Source organism: Oryzias latipes, chromosome 14 (genome assembly GCF_053564925.1).
Source record: "Oryzias latipes strain Hd-rR chromosome 14, Olatipes_Hd-rR_3.1".
Lineage (NCBI taxonomy): Eukaryota > Metazoa > Chordata > Actinopteri > Beloniformes > Adrianichthyidae > Oryzias > Oryzias latipes.
Window position 1 is genome coordinate 15,742,612 of NC_136250.1, and position 25,680 is coordinate 15,768,291.

The 25,680-nt window shown below is 38.8% G+C and overlaps 2 protein-coding genes across 7 annotated transcripts in view; one reads left to right on the forward strand and one right to left on the reverse strand.

Moving 5' to 3' along the window:
* The window catches only part of LOC101162700 (serine/threonine-protein kinase PAK 3), a 45,499-nt gene extending 31,905 nt beyond the window's left edge, over positions 1 to 13,594 (forward strand). For 2 of the 6 annotated variants that reach the window (XM_011483447.4, XM_078930646.1), the window contains exons 4-16: positions 1,207 to 1,360; positions 1,435 to 1,472; positions 4,143 to 4,205; positions 5,411 to 5,569; positions 5,642 to 5,816; positions 6,683 to 6,752; positions 8,066 to 8,114; positions 8,197 to 8,309; positions 9,042 to 9,159; positions 9,292 to 9,391; positions 9,475 to 9,671; positions 10,079 to 10,216; positions 10,950 to 13,594. In XM_011483447.4, the coding sequence (XP_011481749.1) occupies positions 1,207 to 1,360; positions 1,435 to 1,472; positions 4,143 to 4,205; positions 5,411 to 5,569; positions 5,642 to 5,816; positions 6,683 to 6,752; positions 8,066 to 8,114; positions 8,197 to 8,309; positions 9,042 to 9,159; positions 9,292 to 9,391; positions 9,475 to 9,671; positions 10,079 to 10,216; positions 10,950 to 11,039 (1,464 nt within the window). In that variant the 3' untranslated portion in view covers positions 11,040 to 13,594. The remainder of the gene's footprint in view (positions 1 to 1,206; positions 1,361 to 1,434; positions 1,473 to 4,142; positions 4,206 to 5,410; positions 5,570 to 5,641; positions 5,817 to 6,682; positions 6,753 to 8,065; positions 8,115 to 8,196; positions 8,310 to 9,041; positions 9,160 to 9,291; positions 9,392 to 9,474; positions 9,672 to 10,078; positions 10,217 to 10,949) is intronic. The other 4 variants (XM_004076343.5, XM_078930648.1, XM_078930647.1 and 1 more) reach the window with 3 other exon arrangements.
* LOC101158220 (calpain-5) lies at positions 13,475 to 25,680 on the reverse strand. Its single transcript, XM_004076410.5, has 13 exons — positions 25,535 to 25,680; positions 22,012 to 22,200; positions 21,795 to 21,926; positions 20,425 to 20,633; positions 20,089 to 20,281; positions 19,818 to 20,008; positions 17,990 to 18,067; positions 17,719 to 17,911; positions 17,506 to 17,628; positions 15,957 to 16,159; positions 15,435 to 15,556; positions 15,217 to 15,353; positions 13,475 to 14,220 (listed from the first exon to the last, which is right to left on the reverse strand). Exons 2-13 carry the CDS (start codon positions 22,174 to 22,176, stop codon positions 14,038 to 14,040), a joined length of 1,929 nt encoding a protein of 642 aa, XP_004076458.1. The 5' UTR covers positions 22,177 to 22,200; positions 25,535 to 25,680; the 3' UTR covers positions 13,475 to 14,037.

A 25,680-nucleotide genomic window follows, 5' to 3' on the forward strand; every position in this document is an offset into this window, starting at 1 on the left:
CTCAATCAGCTCTGCAAGAGGTGGAGTTTGTAGCAATTGTAAAGCTGAACCTCTGCTGGAGCTAAAATATGCAGAATAAGTCATATTAAACATTTAAAGACAAACCAAATATTAACAGAACAAAATCAGATGATTCCGTCAAATTGTTTTAGTTATTTGTTGTGAAGTTGTGTGAAGCTGGATACAAATGTAGGAGGCAGAAGATAACAGAGAGCAGCACTGAGTTCATGAAATGGAATAGAGCAAAAGGGTCATTAATAAAAAAGTGAAACCTCCGGTGAACTCATCAGACAGACCTACGTGGAAACCCAGGCAAAAAGGCAGAGAGACAACAGGCTGGCAGAACAGATGGGCCGACGAGAAGCAAATACGCCACTACTTAAACACTCGCGGGCTGATGAGACGCAGGTGGCAAAAACCGCAGAAGATCAGGCAGAAGCAGGTGGGAAGGGCAAGTTCAATCAAATGTGACAAGGCTGGCATCCAGTTATTACACAAGACACTGAAATTAGGTCTTTCAAACATAACAACCGCAAGTAAATTAGTCCGAAAGTAAACAAAGCTCACGCAATGGATAAAAAAAGAAGACCTAATAAGAAACAAAGCATGGGACAAAGAGATCTTTGACAAAACGGGCCCTGAACCAAAGATAGAGTTCAAATGTGAATCAGAGAATCAAAAACATCCCACCAACTATGATGTTTTCTACCTGTTTTGATTGTTTTGGCTCATTTAATGAACCCTAATAGTTTCAACAGTCAGGCGCACAAACTCTCTCTTACCAGAAGCCATCCTCATTTTCCCTCACCGGGTAATAGACGGTTCATGCGTTATAGTTTAGCTTTACACGACATGCACTATTTATCATAGTGGTCAGACGGATTTTTTTATTACAAACTTTAACTTAAAAAGAGTCGTCTGCAGCAGAGAAATCAAAGGAGGCAGGCTCCCTTTCTAACATAAAATGAACCAACTTTATATTATTATTATTTTCAATAGTAATAATATATGAGGAATAGACGTTCAAAAAATCTATGTGGCTGTTCGTAAAGTCTATTCAGCCTCGTCGAAAAACCTCTGTAGAATGTCTTTTCTGCCTCTTAGGAGGCTGATATAGGTCATGGGCGAAATAATTTCATAAATCAGTTTTATGTGGATTGTTAGGAATTGCATGCAAAAGCATGTGACCTCTGTCTGCTTTTGCAGGGTATCCCAGAGCAATGGGCCCGCCTCCTGCAAACCTCCAACATTACCAAGCTGGAGCAGAAGAAGAACCCACAGGCCGTCATAGATGTCCTGAAGTTCTACGACTCCAAAGAGACTGTCAACAACCAGAAGTACATGAGCTTCACTTCAGGAGGTGAGGTTACTCATCAACCCCTTCGGACAATCTTAAGGAGCAATATTCTTAAGTATTTCTTTTTTCCATTTCAGACAAGACGGCACATGGCTACATTGCAGCAAACACTTTGGTGAGTTTGGGTGATATTGTTGTTGTTAGCATTATTTTTCTTTATTGGCCAGTGTTTGATCAGTCAGTCAGTGCAGGTTTGTTGCAGCAATTTGCATAAAAAACAAATAGTAAGGCAGACGTATCAAAAGATATTTATAGAAAAAAAGCTGGAACAGGTAAGTTGCAAAGCTGAATACATTCCTTATGTTGCCTTTAACTTGTGATCAACCTTCTTATCAGGGGGGTTTATGGGATAAAACATGTTTCACTTAGTTATTGTTCAGTCAACATGTGCCTTTGTGGGGGTCATATAGTGCACTGACTTTTGAACTTTTTTTTATGACCATTGCTCTGCAGCTTATTGTGCATTTTTGTCAATCTACTTTGAGTTTTATCAAAGGCAGCTGCATCCTGAAGGACTCCCGCTGTGTTGACCTCAATGCTGGCTTTGACCAGAGTAATCTATGCACTAGCCGAAGACAAAGTGGAGAGGGGGTGGGGGGGTTGTTCCCTTTAGGGAGGCTATGCTGGGATCCCTACATCCCTTCCCTTTGATGAGCCAATGCGATCCAAATGGGTGGGTTAACATAGGCTGCGCTGGTCCAGAAAAGGGCATTCAGAAGCATCTCGGCCTTTCAGAGGAGACTTAGCCACATTTAATGACTTCATCAAGGAAGATGTTCCAGTGGCTGGTGTGCAGAAGAGAATGATCTGTTCTCTGAGGGAAAAAAAGGTTGCATCATGATATCACTGTGAGGAACTGCTGGGCGGGTAAATGTTTGCAGACTAATTTTTTCTGTAAAAAGTCCCTGCTGCAGTCCACTTCACTAATACAAAGTACATAGTGCTTTATATTCCAGATTTGTATTTGACCCTTAAGTTGCTTACTTTAATAATTGCTCAGTGTAAAATTGTAACAGCAAAGCTATATAATCTATATTTTGAACCAACAAAGACAGGCAGATTAGGTCACCTCTAATTAAAGAAACTTGTTAGGACATAAAAACTTAACGTCTTTTTCCTATTTGCTAATTATGAGCGTGTAAGTCTCTTTTTGCAGAATATGATTCCGCTGTGTTTTGAGAAACACTCAAAGAGTAAATAATTTTTTTATCCCTCAAGTCACTTGTGTAATGATTTAGCTATAGAAATCCATTCCATGTGTGGGGTTTGTCCTGCATACACAAATCCACATTCACAGCACTGACACCATGACAGTGCTGACAAATAATCAGCCTCTGCTGGTGCCCGAAGCTGTTTGTTAAAATGATTTTCTTATGTATTTCAAATACATTTAATAAAGTTTGAGGCCTGCTTGCCTCTCATGGCACTTCATGTTTGGTAAGGTAAAAAGCAGGAAAAAAGAATTAGTGAAAGGTGACCTTTTTATTTTTTTAACCTTGACTAAAGGCACAAGCAGGCGCAACAGTTTAGTTCTGTCTGCAGCTTTAAATGTGCATTTGTCAGAAGCAGCTCTACATGCTGTAAATTTGGCAACTCTTGTGAGATCATAGTTGCAGTAGTTTTTTTTAAATTGGGATTATTGGGGAGCTGCCAGTGGCATTTTATTTTGAAAACCTTCAGTTTATCTTAGTTTTGCTTTATATCTTAGTCGTGGAGACTTTCTGTCGGTTCGATTAATTTTATGCATAGACTCCAGATCCATCTCCAGCATGCAGTGCTGCTGGTGTTGCTGCATCCATTGACTGAAACAAGTAGTATTTTACATGTTTCGTACTATTCAATGGAATTATGACCACCTTAACCAGTATATACGTTCTTTTAATAGCTGAGGTATATCTTTGATTTTATATAATATTTCCCCTAAGACATGTTTTGCTTTAAATGTTAAATGCAAAGCAAGATAATTAAAAAAAACACACATGTAGAAAAGTGTAGCACAACACAAGAGGCATATGAAACACATTATTTAAAACTTCCTTATAAATTCATGGTAATTTCTGGATGCAGGAAAATTAATCTAAAATTCAAGGTCAGTAAAAGTCTCTCATAAATATAGTACCATCATTTAGATAAATAATTTACATGTTTTTCAGCAAAGTTTTACAAACGGGGTAAAAAGAAGAAAGGTTTTGTTTTGCCTCAATATTTCTATAACAGTTGAAATGGTTGAGCACAAATGTGACGGAAGCTTTCACTCATACAAGCATGGTGGTGGACAGGTTATGGTCTGGGCTAATTTTTTTTTTTTTTAATCGTCTGAAGACCTGAACATTTTTCTGTCTTTGAGTTGATTATGAAATCCTAAGCATATCAGAAAATCAGGATTTAAATGTATGGTCAGCTTAAGATGTAGCAAGTGTTACTATCCCGAAAATTCTACGTCTCATTTACTTAAGCTTACTTAGTTTATTGACCTAATTAAGATAATTATAAGTGCATGAGCTGAATGAGATCGTATGGCCAGAATTTTATAAATGGCGTAAGGTTCAAAGGCTTACATCTCGTGAAAAGCACACAGATGCAGGGGTGTCGGCTGTGAACAGGACAGCCCGTAGGTGGCATGAATAGTCCTTGTGATGTCCCGTCATGGTGTGTATATAGAGACAATGTACAGATATAGTGCCCCTCCTAGCAATACCACCCCTGCACCCTCCCCCTCCCTGGTCTGACATACTGTGTGGGTTTGTTTTGAGTAAATCCTCCCGTTTTCAACCTTCACATTCAGAACCGACTGCTGTCTTCTGGGCCTCCTGTCAGCCTTAGAACCTGCAGCGCATTATTTGACAAGGTAACTCCTCCATATTACTTTATACATAATGTATCGCTACATTGGCTTTAAAGCTAAATTAAACTATTTGATCAATAACTATTGATTATGCCATCTGACTAATGCAGAAAAACATTCGATTTCAGAGGTGTCATCACTCTCTGGGTTGGTTATTTTATGGGGGGAAAATTAGGTCTGTTAGCTTTTGGAGGTGTATTTTTGCATCTACAAGAAGATCAAATATACAGTATATGATCATATATGTGTGTGTATATATAAATACATATTTTTTCCAGACTGTCCAAAAGTGCAGGGTTGTGTCGGCTGTCAAAATTTATGCATGAGCTTTTATTCCCAATAGTTTCCTCCACAATCACATGTCTGTATCATCACCATTTTTAACATTCTGCATGGCTCTTCAAAATAAATAAATAAGTAAATAAAAGAATTGCTGCAGGCTCTCAGCTCTGCAATACAGTCTTGGCCTCATCAGAGCCCAGGAAGTCGATGGAGGGCTGGAATTTTCCTCCAGACAGACCATATCCCTTTAAACACCAACGCTAAGCTGCAGCGCTTCATTAATGCATGACGAGAGTGGAAATAGATGAAGGTTTTTCATTCCTTAAGAGACGGATGTTCCACGTTTTAGATGATGAAGTAAGGAGGGGCATAATAAATGGGACTGAGGATTATTAATCAGGTCTGTTAAAAGTTATCAACTTCTGCACATACTAGAGATGCAACTTTAGAGAGCACAGGTAAACGGATGACCTTTGGAATGAATTCTTACAAACTGGTTTGTGTACACCCACCGCATCTTACACCTTTAACTCTACCAAAGGAATTGCACTGAATGATCCCTCATTTTTGCCTCTTTAGCTTTCACTTGACTCATTATGCTACTTCTTAGCTGAAATTGCTTTTTGTACATGTTCCTTTTAAGGCATTTAAATACTTTTTTTTCATATGCTTCTGATCACACATTTGCTGGGATTCACGCAGCTTAAACAAACAAAGAAAACCTTTTTTTACATAGTGCACCAAAGTTTCTGCGGGACACATCTCGAACTGTCGCCAATTTGGGGTTTGCTGACTGTTTGCTGGTAACCCGCCACAGCAGTGCCTTTGTCTTGTCAAACTATTTAAGGACTCTGCCCAGACCTTTTCCATTCCATTTCCAACACAAGGCTCGGTCATGAACACTCACTCTGATCTCCTCTGTCCAGGGTGCAAAAACGTCCTCTTCAACAGATCCCCCAATCGCTCCGCCAGTGTCCGAAGAGGAAGATGAGGAAGAAGAGGAAGAGGAGGAGGAGGAAGAGGAAGAAGAGGACGATGATGAGTTGCCACCAGTCATTGCTCCACGACCTGAACATACCAAATCTGTGAGATCATCCGTTTTTCTAAAAACTCTTCTGTTTTTTCCCACATCTAATCTTCTTTTGCCCCCCCTCCAGATCTACACACGCTCTGTCATGGATCCACCAAAGCCCCCCAGCCCCGTGAAGGAGGTGGTGACTCCCCCAGAGTCGCAGGTGCAGCCAGAGAATACCTCCAACACCATGTACCGCCACACTGACCGGCAGAGGAAGAAGTCAAAGATGACTGATGAGGAAATTCTGGAGAAACTCAGTAAGTTACTTAAAAATGTATGTATTTAAGATAGATAGATAGACAGACGGACGGACGGACGGACGGACGGACGGATAGACAGACAGACAGACAGACAGACAGACAGAAAGATAGATGACTTTATTAATCCCACAATGGGGAAATTTCATTTCTGTGGCAGCAACACGACATTCAGAAATAATCTATATAATATAACATCAATAAAGGACATCACAAATGACATTTATATTAGATAATTAAAAATATTACTAAAATTATTATGAAAAATTATTATCAAAAATGAGATTCTTATTAAATAAAGACATAAATATTAAATATTAAATAAATACAGCTGCAAAAGTGTAAAAAACATGCGATCTGCAAAACATGTAAACTGTAAAAAAAACATTACAAATTTTTTCAATTTGTATTTATGCCAGCTTATTTATTGATATGCTCCATCTCCATGCTTTAATGAAAAAAACAATAAACAAATGTCATTTATTGAATGCTCTGATCTGTCTTTTCCAAGTAATGATCTGGGTTTTGAACTTGTGTCCTGATATGATCCTTTGTCGACATTTTTATTGTGTCAGTGTGTGTGTCTTTAATAATTCAGTATGTTATGCAAAAGCCAGACAGGCTATTAGTTTCCTGTGGTTGATTTCCATGTGGACTCTGCGTTTGGAAGAATTCTTTAAATACAAAATGATTGGATTTTTGTTTTAAAAAAGTCCTTTTTTTTCTCATCTGTGTTCTTTATTGAGCAAATATTCTCTGTCTCTGCAATGTCGCTTAAACTCGAATCATCTGTAAAGAACAGCCTCGTGCACTAACACGCATTTTTCAACAGCAGGCACAATCATTATATGTATGTTTTCTCTCTGACTCAGGAAGTATCGTGAGCGTGGGAGATCCCAAAAAGAAGTACACGCGCTTCGAGAAAATAGGACAAGGGTAAGTAACTGGGCGATCACTAAAAAATGGAGCAGTTTGAGGAAAAGTCAGTCTTTGCAGGAGATACAGACCGGCTGTTTTGAAACAGCCGAGGCAGGGTTAAGATTGAATGACTGAGGGCAAAAAGAAGAAGACAGGAAATGAAACTCAAATCCCAAAAAGGCCAAAAGCCAGATTGGCTCAAACGTCCCTTGCTCTGCAGCTCTTTGCTCATCTCTGTCTCGCTTTAAGGCTGTTTTTTTAGACTCCCTGGTCACGGCACATCATACATAAATTCTTCTGCTCTGATTTGATCACTTTTCCATGATCTGTTTTGGATACAACAGTATCTGTCTGTCTGTTGCAATGTTCGAAACTACTTTGCTTTTTTCAAGTTTCTAACATATGCCTCAGAAATTGATTATAAAACAAAACAAAACAAAGGATAAACCGTTTTTTGAAGCTTTGTGAACCAAAGCTTTACGTGTCTCTCTGACTAATAATTTGAAACAATGAAATATTTTTCACACTCAATTTAATTTAACATAGTACTTGTCAAAATATGAATCTCAAAAAACTAAACTTCTCAAAACATTAAAGCTGTTTTACACTTTGGTGCTGGAGTGATTTAATCTTATCAATGAAGCATTATTCAAAATATTTGAAAAAAATTTTAGACATTAATGTAAATTAATACTTCAAAAAGGAGCATCTAGAGCAAAACAAAAGGAGCACAAAAAATAACTCTAACCACAATCACATCACCCAGAGTAACTTAAATATACTTAATAATAAGTTGATAAATCAAATTAAATCAAATCAAACAAACAGAACAATAATTATAACAATCAGCAGCCAAAACCCAAACAGCAGCTAACCGCTTTTAGACTTTTTTTTAATAAGATCTTAAGTAAAATTTTGAAATGAGTAGTTTTTAAAAGAATAGACCAGATTTTTTTTCTTTCAAAGTGAGGCTCAAGAATTATTTACTTCATTTTAAAAACCAAGACAGCTTTCTAAAATAATGTTGTGTAAAATGTTTGAGTCAAAAAACCATGGGATGATGTCTAAGGCCCTGTTGGGCTATAACATGACAGATGACTTTGAGTGACAACAGATAAAAAAACACTTAATTGTGTGACCTTTATGACTTCACTACATAAGGTCCTGGACATTTCGTAAAAACTGTTCAAATTTCTTTGCAATTTGTTGAAATAAATGTTTAATTTTGGTTTCTACCCAACATGAAAAGTTTGATTCTACTCATCAATGGGTAAAAAAAAAAGTCTCAGTAGTACAATATTGATGTTCCTGTGATTCTTGTGTTTTGTTAGAGCATCTGGGACTGTTTACACCGCCATCGATGTAGCAACTGGCCAAGAGGTATCCCGGAGTCTTTTCTTAACCATTTCTTTATGATTATTTGGATTTGACTAAGCTTCACCTATTCTCTCTGCTCTGTCAGGTGGCCATCAAGCAGATGAACCTGCAGCAGCAACCCAAGAAAGAACTGATCATAAACGAGATCTTGGTGATGAGGGAAAACAAAAACTCCAACATTGTGAACTACCTGGACAGGTGGGTTTTAACTCTGTATATGAGAAATAAATCCAGCTTCAAACACTGTTCTAAGACAAAAATAAATACAATAAAAAGAAACTTCTTTAAGCTTCTAATTACGTCAAGGCCATGAGATAAAGTTAGGGTGACTGTTGTCTGTTTGATCTGACGTAAAATCAAAATAATTTTTTACCTTTAGAAAATGCTTTATGTCTTGTTAATATTCCAGTAGACTGTTGATGATGCATGTAAAAAACTGCTAAACCTTGTTTAGGTTCTTGGCCAAAAACTTGGTTGAGGGATCCAAACCCACCAAATAAGTTTGGTACCAAAAACAAAATGTTTCACAAAAAAACAAAACATTTTGATTTTTTTGCTTAAGGGAACCAAGGATCTAGATAATATACAGAAACAGCTGAGAAACAGCTCTGAACCTCCTCTTCAAATCTTCTTTTTTTTTAGTGGCATTCTAAACCTATCCAAAAGTGCAGTGTTGCCACCTACTGGCTCAAATGAAAGTCCACTTTTGAAAATATATATATATATCATTTGTCAGCTCTGATTGCATTACATTTCTGCATCGTTCATGACTTTTTCAAAGTACAAGTGTTGCATTTTGAGCTTTTTCAGTTAGTTTTAGCCAACATGAAGCAGGCCTGAATGAGTCAAAGCAGTCAACTGTTTGCTGGAGCACAACAAAACTACAGACGGTGTTTCTTCTCTGTTCCTTAACTCTCACCTGGTTCTTAGTTACTTGGTAGGAGATGAGCTGTGGGTGGTGATGGAGTATTTGGCAGGAGGCTCTTTGACAGATGTGGTGACTGAGACCTGCATGGATGAGGGCCAGATTGCTGCAGTCTGCAGAGAGGTAAGAAGCCAAGTTTAGACATCAGCAGAAACACCCACTGCATATCTGTAATTGAGCCACACACTGAGACGAAAGTTGAGGAAAATCATAATTTTCTTTAAAAAACAAACATTTTTGTTTCTGTCTTCATAGTGTCTCCAAGCACTAGACTTTTTACACTCCAACCAGGTGATCCACAGAGACATAAAAAGTGACAATATTCTCTTGGGCATGGATGGATCGGTCAAGCTCAGTACGTCTTTTTCTATTTAGTGCAGTTTAAAAACGCACAGACATGAATCTGACTGAGTTTTTTCTGTCTCCCTTTCTCTGTAGCCGACTTCGGCTTTTGTGCTCAGATCACCCCAGAGCAGAACAAGCGCAGCACAATGGTAGGAACGCCGTACTGGATGGCGCCAGAGGTGGTGACTCGGAAAGCTTATGGCCCAAAAGTGGATATTTGGTCTCTAGGGATCATGGCCATAGAAATGGTGGAGGGAGAACCGCCTTACCTGAATGAGAATCCTCTCAGGGTAAGGCTAAACGCACCTAGAAACAACAAAAAAGCAACACTTTTCTGTCAAACCTTTATTTAACAGACACAAAAAGACTAAAGTACTTATTTTGTTGCATTGTCTGACCTTTCGAAAGTGAAGTTTTTCTATTTAAAATCACAAAGGTTAATTTAGTTTCCATTTTTTAATAATTGATCATTAAAGAGAGCTTAATGGAACCTGATGTGAACACATTTCTCTTTCGGCTTCTTCAGAATCACTATGGCAGAAATTGGCTCTAGTTACTTTGTGTCTGTTAAATAAATGTGTGAATAAGTTGTGAAACCACCAACCATTTTAGTTGTGAAACTTTCTATTTAGCAAATCAAGAAAAACAGTTTCGATGAAAACCTGTTTTTATGTTTAAACTGTTCTCATCTTGTTAGGCACTTTACCTGATTGCCACCAATGGGACCCCAGAGCTGCAGAACCCTGAAAGGCTGTCGTCGGTCTTCAGAGACTTCCTCAACCGCTGTCTGGAGATGGACGTGGACCGCAGAGGCTCTGCCAAGGATTTGCTTCAGGTTACACTGAAAATGAATTTATACTCTGCTAAAACATGCAAGTACAAAACATTGGATATTTGTATGGTATGTGGAGCTTTAACAACAATGCTGGAAAGACTAGAAAAGGGGCAAAAAGGACAACTGTGTCAGACAGTTATTGGAGCACGCCCAGTGAAGTTAATCTGTAGCTGGGGCTTTGACAGTGTCAGATGACCATGCCCCTATTTCTGTTCAATTCTGATCCTTCATCGCCTAAACCGGCTTAATCCCTTGTGAGATCATGGGGTTGCTGGAGCCTATCCCAGCAACCGTTAGGCAAAGGCAGGGTACGCCCTGGACATGTTGCCAGTCTGTCTCACATTCACACCTGGGGACAATTTAGAATCATCACTTAACCTATGAAGTCTGTTTCTGGACTGTGGGAGGAAGCTCGGAGAAAAACCACACATGCACAACACTAGGAGAACATGCAAGCTCCACACAGAAATCCAGCTGAGATTTGAGCCTGAGCCTGGGCCTTCCTGCTGCGAGACAAGGGTGCCAACCACTACCCCACCATGCAGCCTTCCAGTTTTGATCCTAATATATATTCAACAGGTAGTAATTGGAAGAAATGACCTGACTCTAGATCGTGTTTTTTAAACTAGTCCCACCTGAAGCTGTAATGTTACCTTTTTGTAATGCTCAGTTGCGATGTGCAGCTCTGCTCAGTTTCTTCCACCCACTGATTCTGTTTTTTTTTTGTCTGCAGCACTCCTTCCTCAAATTGGCAAAGCCTCTCTCCAGCCTGACGCCTCTAATTTTAGCTGCAAAGGAAGCCATCAAGAACAGCAGTCGTTAAGGGGTGGCTCCCTGTTCGCGCCCGAGGCTGACGCCCTGCCTGGGATGTGCCGGCTCATAGCAGCAGGAGTTTTGAGAGTAGGGACAGCAAAAGGGGGAGGTGTGTGACTTACAAAGACAGCACAAGGACAGAAAACCTCCCCAGGCCTCAGATGGAGGACTGACATCTGGCCTTGCAGCCTCTAGGTTTGTGCTGCTGAAAAAAAGACAGTATCTCCTCGTTTCTCTGTCCAGCACTCTGTACATGTAGAGCAGTTCATCACAAGTATGTGTGAAGGAGTGTGTGTTTGTTTGCACTTCTGTTTGTGTTGCATCTTTCCGGAAAGTAGTTGGACAATAAAATAAGATAAAATAAAAAGAAAAGAGGATCATTCACAGGAAAAAACCCTGCAGGAGTGAAACAAAGATGCTGGCCTGCGCTTTAGGATTGGTTCCCTTTCCTCTGGTCCCTCCATGGAGCACGACTTCGGCTTCACCTTACCTGCAGCAGCGAGCCGACGTGGAACAGCGACTCCATAACCCAGCGTTTGGCTGCATGACCATGGCTCTGTGGACAAATCTGCAAACCTTCTGCCGACTGTCACATCATAAGGTGGCATATCTGTGTGTTTTACTGTGTACATATGTGTGCGAGTGAGTGCAGGGATGTGGCTACTGGGGTATAAGTCAGGAATCAGTTGACATGATCAATTACAGCCTAAACTCCCTTCTAGGATCCATTTCATATCTCTCAGGAGGTGCAGATCTAAAAAATGGATCCTTGTCATCAAGCTGAAATCATCCAACCTCAGGACAATTACCTGCGGTTGTCCCTAAAACAGACTCTGTACAAAAGTGTTCAATGTGATTATCACCTACTATATAATTTATAATCCATATTTATATCAGATGAATCATCCAAGATAAAAGTATCTACACATTTTGGGTTTACTTTGTGTAAAGTAAACAGAACTGAATGAGCAATTTAGATATTTTTCATTGTGTGTGAACTTAAAGTAACAGGAGAAAAAAATTCAAAAGTCAACGAGCAATGCATTGATAAGGTGCTGCTAAACAACAAACTTGAACCCCCTCCTCGCTAAAGATAGGTTTTGGATTCTTTTACTGCTCCAGCTCCTAGAGCAGAAAATATCGATGGCCTAATTTAAGGATTCGGAAGGAAAACGTCATCACGTCATGGCCGTAGATAAATCCTAACTGTTATCCTGGAGGTGTTCGGATAATTTGCTGCCTTCTCAGGTGGAAACGCTCAGGCACTGACCACCACCTGTCCCCTTCCACCAAACATGCTGTTAACAATGCTGCTCATGCTTTAGTTTTTCGTGTCTTATAGAAGTTCTTTTTGTCTTAGAGTTTTTAAATGAGGAGTACCTTTTTTGGAAAGCTTTTGGAGAGCAGGAGCAGTTTTATCCACTGAGCGAGTGCCATTCCATGATTGTACCATTACCCCGGAGGTTTACGGTTTCCCGACATTCCTTGCATTTCTGGTTCAGAGTCCATTCTTGTACGCAGGTTGTCTTTTGTATCTGTGACAGGTAGCTTCGTCATTCATCCCCATTGTAGCATCCCTCTGCACTTGAGTGTGCGTGGTAGGGGGCTACCTCAGTCTACAAAACAAAACGCCTCACTCGAGCATTCCACCTTAACGCCGAGGTGCAGGGTAGCTGCTTTGGTCACATTGTACCTCTTTTTATGGCAGCTGTTCAAAAGAAAAGAGGTGTAACAAATTTCCTGCATGTAAAACAAATATACACTGTAACTCCAGATAGGTTAAGATTGTTAGGCAATGTCTGTATGTACTGTATATACAACAGGAAACCCCTCCTTTTTCCAAAACTGTGTAACTTAAACTGACAATATTAAGGTTGCTATATAGTGTGTAATAAATGTTTTGCACCCTGGAAATGGAATAGAGAGCTTCTGCACTTCTGGATCCTCCTCTTCTGTTTGGACTTCATTGGCCCCTCTGTCATTCGAACCGAGATGCGTCAGGCTGTGCGCGGGCCCACACAGTCTGAACAACCACTGCTGTCCTGTGATGCTTTGTATGTGTGCAGCAGGTGTATGCGGCCTGCTGGGAGCCTTCACCGGCCCCCAACCCATGTACAGAAACTTATGAGCACAAAAGGTGAAGTTTGGGACAAGACACACTACTGATGTGGCCCCTTTTTCTGTGGTTGCTCCTGTACATTCTTCTGTTATGAATGTGTAAACCTGTACACGTGGTGTTAAAATTCTTCTATTAATGTCTATCAAGAGAATGGAACAAAGACAGTTACTTTTTAAATTATTATCTTTATTATTATTATTATAACTCTTATTCTTGTCTAGCTTTGTAAAACTGCTGATCCATCTGACATACCTCAGCAGCGACCCCCCACCACCACCCTTACCCCACCCCATCTTTAAAAAGAGGACAAATGAGTGACGGGGAAGTGAGGTTTTGGATAAACTATTTTTAATTGTGTTTGAAGCAATAGACTTTTTGAACTTTAAATTGTGCATGGCTGTGTCTTGAGTGTATAAAAAAAAAAACAATAAAAAAATAAATAAAAACAGTTTGGGAACTCAAATAATATTTAAAAAAAAAGGAGAGGAAAAGATAAGAGCTGCTGGAGAAATTGATCTTTGGAAAAAGTTTACTGAAATCACTATGTTCTAATCACTATATAAATATGTGTATATATATATATATATATATATATATATATATATATATATATATATATATATATATATATATATATATATATATATATTCCAAATTATTATCCATATTTGCAATTAACGTAGCTCTAGATTATTGAAAGATAATAAATGTACAAAAGGGTTTTTAAAAAGCTTTTCAGGTAAACAAGGAAAGTTGCCAAAAGAGGTAGGACAAAAAAAACTGTTCACAACTTCTCTAACATTTTAACATTTCTATAAAGAAATGAGGCTCTGACTGGTTTTAGCTACAGCATCAATGGTGTAATCTCATATAACTACTCTGATATGCATTATATGGCTGTCAATTCAGTGTCAGTAGCAATACAAAGGATGATGCTGCCGGGCATCTCGTCTGCCATGTTACTGCCCCTCTTCCTGAGCTGGAGCTTCAGCTTTTGCTGAGAGTCCTTTGGTGATCCAGGCAACACCACCTGGCCCATGAATTCATCCGCCACTGCATTGCTGTTCCACACCTGAAAAAAAAACAATTGATAGTCAGGTGAAGATAAAAATGTCTTCCCCCAGTATGCAGGAGCTAAAGTGCCCTTTGGCAACGTAATGACTTTTTTTTCAAGTGAATTAAGTATATTTGCTTTCATTAAGACACTAGATTAGGTTTAGCCTTAAAACAGCATATTTAAGACTAATGTGAGTTACCTTGTACAGTACAGTATAGGTCTACCATGCTATACATTGGACTATAGGCCCTCAATATTAATTATTCCAGAACCGCTCATTGTTGGTCGGCTGGATCAGGTGGTTCAAAGCTGTGGTTCAACAAATACATTACAGCAGGTAGGACATCGATGCTTGAAAAAAAAAAGAGGTTAAAATGTAGATTTGGACCAGATTTGATGACAACTGCATGACTGTTACTACTATGATGATGCAATATGCTCAATTACTGACTTCAAGTCTCTCCTTATTCTGACTTTTCTTGTCTCCTTTTTGTCACTTTCCCTTTCTTTTTGTGAATAGGACTAGTTCTGCCTCTGATTTTGTCAGGCATGTAGGTTTCACACAAGCTTAAAAAGGGTAACTGATCTGAAAGATATGTTTACAACATTCGTTTCCATTTTTCTACCAAGGCTTACCTTAAGCCTTTATGAAATAAAGGTAGTTCACATACTTGTACTGACTTACAAGTGGTTAAAAAAAGAAAATTAAATGTAACTTAAAGTGAGGTTTTTATACATTTTTCATGTATTAATTTTTTAGTAAATCTTTTTAAATTAAAATAAATTAGACATTCTTTGAGCTGTCTGTTATGCTGCCAGGTTCTGTAAAAGAATTTCAAAGCAAATTTCAATTTCATACCTATTGACACAAGATGCAAAATTCTTTAACTAGTAATGTTAAATGATTGAATAATACTGGATTGCTGGATTCTTAGAGTAAGAACAGAATTTCCTTAGAGATGTCTTACATTGATTTGTATTGGTCAGGAAAAAACAAAAGAGCCTTCTTACCTCCACAGTTATGGGCTTGCTAGGCTTCTTCCTATAGAAAACAGCGCTTGTATCGAACTGTGGATTTAGAGTGTCTTTGTGGACAATGGATTTCACAGACTTGCCCTCACAAGAAATGATCACATAAGGGTCAGCACCTGCATGTTAAGACATAACAATTATTCTTCTGCTCTGAATTGGTTGTAATTAAAGTTTAACTTTGCAAAAAGCTCTCTAACCTGCCGTCCTGTCCTGGTTTTCCAGTCTCTCAGCTTTTTCAACAAAGACATGAGTCACTGCTTGAGGATACCCAAAAAGTGGAGTCCAGCATTTCACTTTGGGTTTGTCTTCAGTCAGTTCACTAGGAAAATGGAGACAGAATTTTTTTTTTAAATTGAACATTTAGTTAACAAAGGTAAGCTATTAAGAACATGTTCTCATTTACAACAATGACATATTTTAGCTTGTTCTTTGGCCTTGATGTTGTAAACTGGAGTTTTAGTTTGGCAAATCGGTTTTGATCCAAAATGATGACATAGAAATAACTTAATAGATTTTTTAATATTGTAAATAATTCCACCTGGCAACTATTACACACTTTTGCATATTCCTCTGATAAATCAGTCTGTGTCTAGATCTAATAGGTAAAGAAATGTATTTTTCACTAAGATGTTACAAAATCTGCTCTTTTTAACCTTAAGAGGTTTAGCCAAACTTGGGATTTTAGACTCCGCTTCACAACAAGATAATGGCTGTCATACCGGCAGCCTGAGTCCACATCGGTAAAAATTCGCAGCATGAACTCTCCCAGTTCACCAGCTTGGAAGGTGGATGGGATGATGATGTATCGGCCCTGAGGCAGGATGCATCTCACGAAAACTGACCGAGCGTTGATAAAAACCGAGCTTTCCATGGATTTCTGACTCAGCAGTCGGTGTATTCTGTACTTTCTGTTCAATTCCACCTGAAAACAAAGTTTACATTTTACATGAGTGAAACCAATCTTATGCTTTATTAAATTTTTTGTTGCACACGAAGTAACTCTTTAACTTAAATATATCAAAAGACAATACCCAATAAAATGCAAAACTATAGAAACAAAATGTAGAAAATATAACTAATGTAATTTATTGTTAGACACAAGTGTTTATTTTTTTATTTTTCTATATTACTAATAACACATTGCTAAATGCAATCAATTTTATGTCCTAACTGTCATGCTTTGCAGATCACCTATTGGTAATATGCTAACTTCCTGGTTCTGGCAGACTTTGTTGTCTTAACAGAGACCCTCTGAAATGTGTAAGTCTGCTGTATGAGCTGCTTAGAAGGCATTTTTGTAAGGATTCAGTGGTTTTGTTCTTGGTCATGTTTTTGGTTTTCTTTGTCAGTCACTCCACCTTCAGGTTCATGATCCACAGCTGTCTTCAGTTCAGTTAATTATCCTCAGCCTATTTGAGTGTCTTGGTTTCTGTTCTTCCTGGTCAGGTCATCTGCTCTGTTTTGTCACAGTTTTGTTTCTCCTCATAGTTTTTTCATGTTTCAGTTTGCTAATTAAAGGTTTTATTTCCTGTCACCAATCCTGGTCTCCTGCATTTTGGGTCCTCCACCACCAGTTCGTGACAATTTTACCACATAAAGATTGTGTTTCAATGGCTGTAAAGGATGTTTTCTAATTTTCCACCAGACAAATTTCCAAATTAAAGTTTAATTTATTCCTTAGACTGTTCCAATTAACCAGGGGTCTGCTGACAAGGCAACATAAAAAGGTATGCAAGCCCTAAAGAAAAGTGTTGTCTCCTTTATCACAGGGGAATAACATGTGATAGGTGAAATCTAAGATGTAGGATTCTACGTGTTTTAAGGCAGTAAAAACCCTCACTACACCCTTTAACTCTTGTTTCAGACAGGGCTATAAATGTTCACACTTTTCTCTTGTTTAAACTCTCAAAACAAGTCCAGTATTATGGAATGAAAAAAAGAGATCTGCTCTTGATTGGAGATTTAAGTAAATTTGGCAAGCTGAATACTTTCTGTACAGGAGACACAACACGGAGGAAAATGACTGACAGTGTTCTGTGGCCAATCAGGAAACAGAAAACAGTGTACTGTAAAAAGAAAAATAAAGCTTGCAAATTTCACTGAAAAAAAACCCAGCGAAACAGCAAGACCACAAAAGGTGAACAGGGTTACAGCAAGAGACCACTGTATGGGTAATATCACCTAGTCATAAAACATCCCAATATTACCCATTTAAATAGCGTGGAATTCCCCAAACCTTGATTGTGAGTAAAGTAACATGGATGTTACCTTCAAAACACTAAAGCCAATGGATAAATTTTCTCCTTGACCGGTTTTTTTAAAGGTCCTCCGGTCTTTTTGTTGCAAGGTGATCAGCACTTCTTCTATTTCCTTTGTTACATCAAACATATACTGGAAAAGGGAGTTCAAAAGACAGTTTAAATGTAATTTTCTTATGTGTTAACAAAAAAAGCAGACACATGTTTCCACGAAATGCTCCACCTGAGGGTTCTGCAGAAATGTATTGTTATTACCACAACCACCGCAGCGGTTTAGGAGTGGATCGCCATGTTTGGTCCAGCTCCCAAAATGCAAAACCTCGCTCCATGTCTTATGGATGCTGACAAGTGAGGTGTTGATAATGCTGCAAACATCAGCATCAGTGAATTTTTTGCACCAGTCTTCAAATGACATCCTGTGGATGAGATTAAACGTTGTATGTTAATGCACTTCAGAAATGGACTGCAGTGATTTAGAGATCTTTTTTGTTTACCAGAACTCCCCATCATCTTCTACTGTGAGACCAAGATTGTGCCTCTCTGTATCACCAATCTTGGACCATTCCTCAGAGCTACAAAACACAAGCAAAGGTGGTGAGTGATGTACTCCAAAATGTCAACCACATGTAAAAATGACTGATAATAATTTCAGTAAAATCCATCATTTGAGGCTTTTCTGACAATTGTTCATTACTGTCTTTAAGACAAAAATATTTTATTTCAGGCGTATGCTAATGTTGTTCACCTTTGGGCATATCACGTCATGGATCACCACAGCTTTCACTGATTTGCACATTTGGACACGTGACACATGGGGAGGCAAGGTGGGAACTGAACCTATAAATTAGAGGTTGACCACTCTGACCTTGCACTAGCCTGAGAAACCCCTGCCATTTTGTCCTTATTTTTGCTTTTATCATTTTGTTTTGAAACATAGTCATTGAATAATTGAATCAGACTGTATTTTATTTTGAAAGACAGTTTTATGCTTATTACTGGAAACAGGAAGTCAACATCAGCCTCATTGTTTGGGTTCACATCAATTCCAGGTGCATCTTGAATCTATTGTCATTGTCCTGCTGCTTGTGTGTGTTCAGCGCAGTGTCAGAGTTTTGATTTAGTTTAATAATTTTATTTTGAAAATATCTTTTCTATAAATTGTTATTTTAGCAAATTGAGATGATAACAGCTTTATTGTTATACATGATGGCTCCCCACTAATTTTGTGTCACTTAAATTTCGTGGTAGGATTTTTGTGTGTCTACAGTTTTCTTTCAAACAGATGGACGCAACAAAGCAAATCAGAGGCTTGGATGCTATATCCTGACTTGTGATCTTTTAATGGGAGTTAGGAAGTTAGTTATAGCTAAAGCTGTGTTTACACTGAACGTGATTTGCACAGCAGAAGTGTCCAATGTTAAGTCAATGTCCAGATGCAATCAGAGGCCCTGCAGTGCGATTTGAGTATCAGGCGCAGTGCGTCGGTCCGGCAGCAGCGCCATGTGAGCGATGCAGCGTGATCTGGCACAAAACGATTTTTAAAAATATTTATATGCTATTTAAAAATATTCTTTTTTCTTATTTTCATTGAGAAAAAGTTCCTCTGCTTTTGTTCTTATTTTTAATTTTCCCTCCTCTTACTCATTTGGGACAGCAACATGTTAAACTGGGTCACAGAGAGACAGAAACAGCGCAGTAAGCTACCGTCATTCACATACAGCTACTGCTGCAGGAGTACACTTCACCATATTAGTCTATGAATGATCTCATGACACGTGATTACTGACTCATTTGTAGGGCTCTTTGAAATAAATTAACCTGATCTCTAAACATCCTCCGAGTCTACCATGCATTGTAAATGAGATTTACAAACACTGCTACCCTGGGTGTGCAATGTGCCAAAAGTCCTGCTAACTAGCCTAACTGGGTTTCCCTGTGCCTTGAAAATACAGGGTTGTGTCAGGAAGGGCATCTGGCGTAAAAATTCTTTGCCAAACCACCTTTGCGTATCAGTGAAAGCTGACTTACTGTCGTGCCCCCAACGGGAAAAGCTGAAAGGTAAACAACAACTGATCCGTGTAGCGATCAGGCTGAAAACATTCAGCGATAACTCCTCCCACACATGTCTGAGGTGTTAATCTTATGAAGACATTTTTGGACAGACGTCGAGCTGCAGAACGTCCAAATAGAGGTGGCTGACGCAAATTGGACGTATGAGTCGCTTTCAGTGTGAGCGTTGCACAAGTCTTTGCATTATTGTTGTCAGTGTCACAACAACTGCACTGAGGTTTTTGAATCTTCTTCAACATGCCTCCAGCTTACCTGTCACTCCAGGATCCATTCCACTCCATTCTTCCCCAGGGGTTTCTCATTCGGATCATAGGAATAGTTTCATTCTTGAAGTACGCCACCAGCCCATGACCTAAACGTATTCTCTTCACTGCCGTCACAGAGTATGCATGACCCTTCACCAGACCGTTTGCCATCTTAAACTCAAGTTCATGCGGTTCTGCCTGTAAAATACAGAAAGTAGGTAAGTACAGTCAAAGTATCTAAAGAGCAGAGATCAGAAATCTTAGGGGACATTCCACACCTTGATGGAACAGCTAATGATTCCTCCGCGTTCATAAACTTTGAGTAGGTTTTCAAATAGTGTGTTTTGTTTTTCTGGATCTTTGTAGAAAGCCCCTTCCTGTAGGTTGATGGGTTCATATACAGCACCACTGAAATCCACCACAGCATCTCCAGTGTTTCCTCCCTTTAAGGACTCATAGCAGCCATAGAGTCTGAGATAAAAACACAAAAGTTTAGTTGGAACAAAAGATGTCCCTCTCACTCTTATAAAACACCTTTCATGTAACACTATTCAATATTCTTGTTTCTCAAAAAAGAAGCGTAATGTATTGGTACATAAATCAAGTGGACTGACTTGGCATAAGCCTTCTCCAGCAAAGCACTCCAGAATTCATTTTTGCTGTTTGATTGACAGTAGATCAGTTCTCCATTAATAGTAGGCAGCCGGTCGTCCACGACCACATCTGTCCACTGACCAAAGACCCAGAACTGAAAGTGGAAGATCCCGGCATAGTTTTCTGGATGTTTGGGATCCCACTCCTGCTCCTGCCAATCAGGAATCACCTGGAAGCATGCAAATGAAAATTAAACTCATTCAAATGTTTTTAAATATAAAATGTCATTCACTTATAAAAACATTTCATGTTGTTTTACTTGTTGCAAGGATATTCAAAGTTGTTTTGCCACTGGCTGTTGCATACTTAACTACACAACGCTTTATGTTTGATTCAACAACTGCAAACTTACTCTCCCAGGGGAACAAGCTACTGAATAGTTGAAAGTTCAACCCACATTTTTAGTGTCAAGCAGAAAGTTCCCATAGGTGAAGTCCTTGCCAAGATTTTAACCCACAACCTTACAGATTTACAGTATAAAAGACACTACCACTCAGTTATTGAGATAGTTGAAATTGAGCTCCAAATCTGACAAAGAATTATCACTGTTTATTTCCAAATCTAAAGTTTTTTATGTTGCAAGTTTTTTCCCCCCACTAGATATGGTTAATTACCCAGTACTCTAAAACATGATCTGATTATGTCACCCAGACTGGCATCACCAGGGCCCTACTCTGGAGGCAGGCCTGGGGTAGTTGCTCACAAGCTTTGTGGCTGGGGCTCCTGCCACTGCTCCCCTGGGGCAGTTTGCACTTGAGTGTGAAGCAGCTGGACTGAGAGTCAGCACCGCCAAGTCTGTGGCTTGTTGACCAGAAATAGGTATTTAATTACTTCTGAGTGTGTAGAGTGCTCCTGCCCAAAGGTGGAGGAGTTCAAGTATCTTGGCATCTTGTTCATAAGTAAGAGAAATTGAGAGAATCCTGCAGAGGTGGCATGGACATCTGGTCCAAATGTCTTCAGGACAGAATCCTCTGAAGATGTTCTAGATGACTTACTGGGTGATGACCCTGGGGAAGATATGCTAAAGAGACTGTATCTCTTGGCTGGTATATGAACATCTCGGGATTCCCCCAAAGGAGTTTGATAGATTTTTTATTTAGCAATCATTTTTACCCTTAGACAGGGTTGAAGGTTTGTGACATTTGGTTGACATTTTGGGAAATTTCAAAAGATTTAATGTATTTAAAACAGAAAGTACCAACAGTGATGTAGGTTGTAAAGTTAAAAAAAGCACACTATTCAAGATTGATAGAGGTCTCTTCATCATTTTGTGCATAAATGAACCAACACTTCAGTTTTGGCTATGTAGTCTTTATTATAGTTGACTCACCTTTTTCCAGAGGTGTGGCTTCAACGCAAGGCATGAGCTCGCAGCAACAAACCAGCAGTTTCCTACATTTCCTTGATTCAAGTCATGGGAATTAATACCTTCCACAAACAGATGGGGATCTGAGCTTATTTCCTACATCAAAAAAATTAAGTTAATGATCATGTTTTTAACAGAATTCAATTTCCTTTTCATGATCTTTTTTTTTACTGACACTCACCCCTGGTCGTTTCCATTGGACTGTACCAGGAGGGGGTTCCCTATAAAACACAGATGAATTGTTTGCAGGGAACTCTGGATCTTCAAACAGCTTCTTGTTTTGGAGGCAGTCCCTCTTCAGGTCAGCATAATGTTGATTTTTGAACGCCTCAACAGATGAGAACATGGCTGAGTTGCTGAAACCTTATGGCTGGAGATAGTGGAGAAACAGATAAGATCAGTTGTAGATTTGGTCTGAAACTTGATTCAAACTGTGATGACTTTTGTTTCGGTGCCCCCTAAAGTGCAAACAAATCACTTATTGTAAGTACATACTGTATTAAAGTTCACAACGACAATAAATTTTGAAAGGAGAAAATCTATTTGGCAGATATCAAACACAACTGAGCTTAAATCCAAAGTCTCTTTTGAGTCACCGTAATGTGAAATAAATAAAAAAAGGTAATTTGTGTAATTCAGAAGACTTATTACCAGAATGTCAAACATTGTGTCCCCCACAGACCAGGCACAGGGGGATGAGAGTGCTTGAGCACCCGCCCCTTTTGCTCGTATGCCCAAAGTGCCCTTTTTGTCACAGGGTTTATATGTGTGAACGCCTGTTTGTGACATTCATTAACCAACATCATCATAAATTAATAAAATAATTCAGCCATATAAAGTGATAAGTGTGGAAATCATTAAGAACATGTCCCTCCCTGACATGTACCTGGATGCCCCTCCTCACATGCTCTGCCCACCTCACATGCCCAGAGGAATGTTGTGGAGCTGAAGATCTGTCCCTTAGTCTCTTAGTTCTTGGGGTGGTTGCCCCCACCCAATTTGACGTGACCGAGGTGTCAGCTGACGCACACGGCATTGACGTGAGCCCAGTTGACGTGAGCTGGGTGTTCCATGGCTGATTGTTGTGTTTGGGTTTCAAGTGAGCCGATGGAGAATATTTTCCAGGTATCTGCTCCACCATTATTTTACGTGCATCGCATTTTTTTTATTATCAGGTTATTTCATTGTGCTGACCAGTCATTTGTGTTGTTTAAGACCTCTGTGTTTTTTTTTTTTATTTAAATCACCATTTAATGTTCATTTGCGCAGTTAGACATAGTCTTGTATTTTTCCATAACTTTTTAATTTTTGTTTTTTAACTTAACTTTTGTTTTTAATTTATTTTAGTTTTATTTAGTGTCCAGTGTGGATTTACTAGATTTCAGTTAAATTAAATGTTTTATCCCATTTGGCTATAGTTTTTTTTGAGTAACTATAATAACCTTGGTGTCATCGAGTATGTCTAATGATGAACAGTTGAATTTAAAATCATAATTGTGCCATGTTTTCAGATGTACTGAAAGAGGTGAGTGAAAGGTCAGGCGAGGTAGGAGAAAATGAGGAGATAGAAGATACTGTCCACTGAAAACAGGGAGATTGATGGAAACTGCAAGCCAGAAGGAAAGTGAGGCTAAAAAGAAAGAAACAGAGATGGAGTTAAAGCCCAAGGAGAACATAAAAGAAACAGCTAGACAGGAGATAGAGACAGAGGTCAGTGAGAGTCCACAACCAAACCCTCTTGAACAAACACACCTAACTAACACCTGCCCATGCCCTGCGATGTCACTTATAATATGACAAAGCTGTTTTTCAAATAAATACACAGATGTGTCACTGAACATGTTTCATGCCTAATCAGTGACAAACACAACATGGAAACAAAAGAATGCTTCTTTCAGTTGCATAATGACAAGTGCAGAGGCTCTTGAAAACATTGTGATGTCTCTTCTGGAAGAAACTGAACTGAAGATAGACCACATCAGGGGTCATTGCTCCAATGGGGCTGCAAATGTGGGTGCAAATGCTAAGAGGGGTTTCAGTCAAGAATCCAAAGAAGAAATCTAAAGGCCTTGTATGTGCAATGTCAGGCACATTTTCTTAAACTGGTGTTGGTGTTGCAAAGTCCAAAACTGAAACTGAATAGCTTTGAATTTGTCCTGTGTCTGGATATGACCTGTACAATTGTTGAGGTGACTGAATTGCAGCAGAAAAATGTGAGTCCGTAGCGACATTATAAATTGTAGATGTGGTTTTGCATAGGTCTGCCCTTAGCAGCAGAGAAGAAGAGTTTAGGTATGAACAGGACACAGGGGAAGAAGCATCAGCAGGCCCTGACTCCCCACGTTAGGTACTAGAACAAGCCAGAGGAAGGGAAGGTTGAAGCTTGTATCCACAGCAGATGTGAGCAATCATGCTTTTGCAACCTAGAAGGACTACAGAGATTTTTTAATACGGGTTGATACAATATAGGTTTTTATCCTTAAAGTTGTCATTGTAAAGTGGTACATTCGTGTTCCTTGTGCCCCTTTTTAATTTCTGCACCACGTCCCAGCCAGACAACCTGCATCAAACCTATCATATAAGGTGAGGACATGTGTATTTCAAAGTGTTTCTTTTTGCTTCATGGCAACTAATCTTATACTATTTTAAAAGTCTGTGTATCACTCTTTAAACTGTGCTGCAGGTGTTTGTGGAATGAGCAGTAGAGCTCAACATGTTGGTTGTTCCAATGAAAATGTTGTGCCCTTGGAGGTACCATAAGCTCAAAAACAACAACAACATAAAAATAAAGACGCATGGAGTTAGGAAAAAAAGATTTGGCACCAAACGACACTAATGCATGTTCCTCAAAAATATTCACCTTTAAATTGGGTTATGATTCCACCACATAGAAAATGCTAAGCACACATTTGTTTTTAATGCTAATTTTAAAAGTGTTTATGAAATAACTTTTATCTGAAAAACAAAACAGAAATCAAATATGGTGATTCCGTGTTCAGTGTGTGTTAAACTAATTTTTATTTGAAGGAAATGTTCAAATTCTTCTGGAATTTAGTTGGCGGAAGCAAACGCCCAGAGCAGTGTTTTCACATTGCTCATGAAACCATACAAACTTTTAACAAAATAAACTGTTTCCTAAATCAAATCTGTTTAAGAAAGAAATATTTTAATTTTAAGAAAAGAGGGGGAAAAAATAAACAAATGAAATGGATAATAGCTCTCATCTAACAGCAAAACACTGAATAGTTTCCTGTTTTGAGGAAGTCCCAGGTCTTTTACCTTTCTTCCAGGGTAGGGCTAAAAGCCACATACTAGCTGTGTTGATTTTTTAGACAGCAATTTTACTTTCACTAAACCTACTAATACTTAAAAAAAAGAAGAAGGAAAAAAAAAACCTTGTTGAGGATTTTTAACTCTGCCTGATTTCTGATGCATGTTCCTGCCATGGCAGCCAGCTTTCTCCCATTTCCAGCGTGCACAACATTCTTGTTGTGCGTTCAAATATCCCACCTGCTATCAACACACTTCACAGCTGAGATACTGAGCAGCTTTCAACACAGAAGCCAAGAAACCTCAGTTTCAGTTTGATCTGTGTCAAACTGAAAGGAAGAACCCCAGCAAACAAACAAACAAACAAAAACCACACTTGATAATAAGCATTTTACAGCAAATAGTCAGAAAAATTATATTAGAATCATACTTACACTGAAAAGTGAAGTTCTGACAGCATTAAGTTTAAACACGTTCAAATGTCTGGTAGTTTCTTGTTTAGATCTGTCAACTGAGAGAGCTTTAACAATAGTAGCTTCACAAACTCAGCGCCAAAACTGGTCTGTCAAGAAGGGCGTCT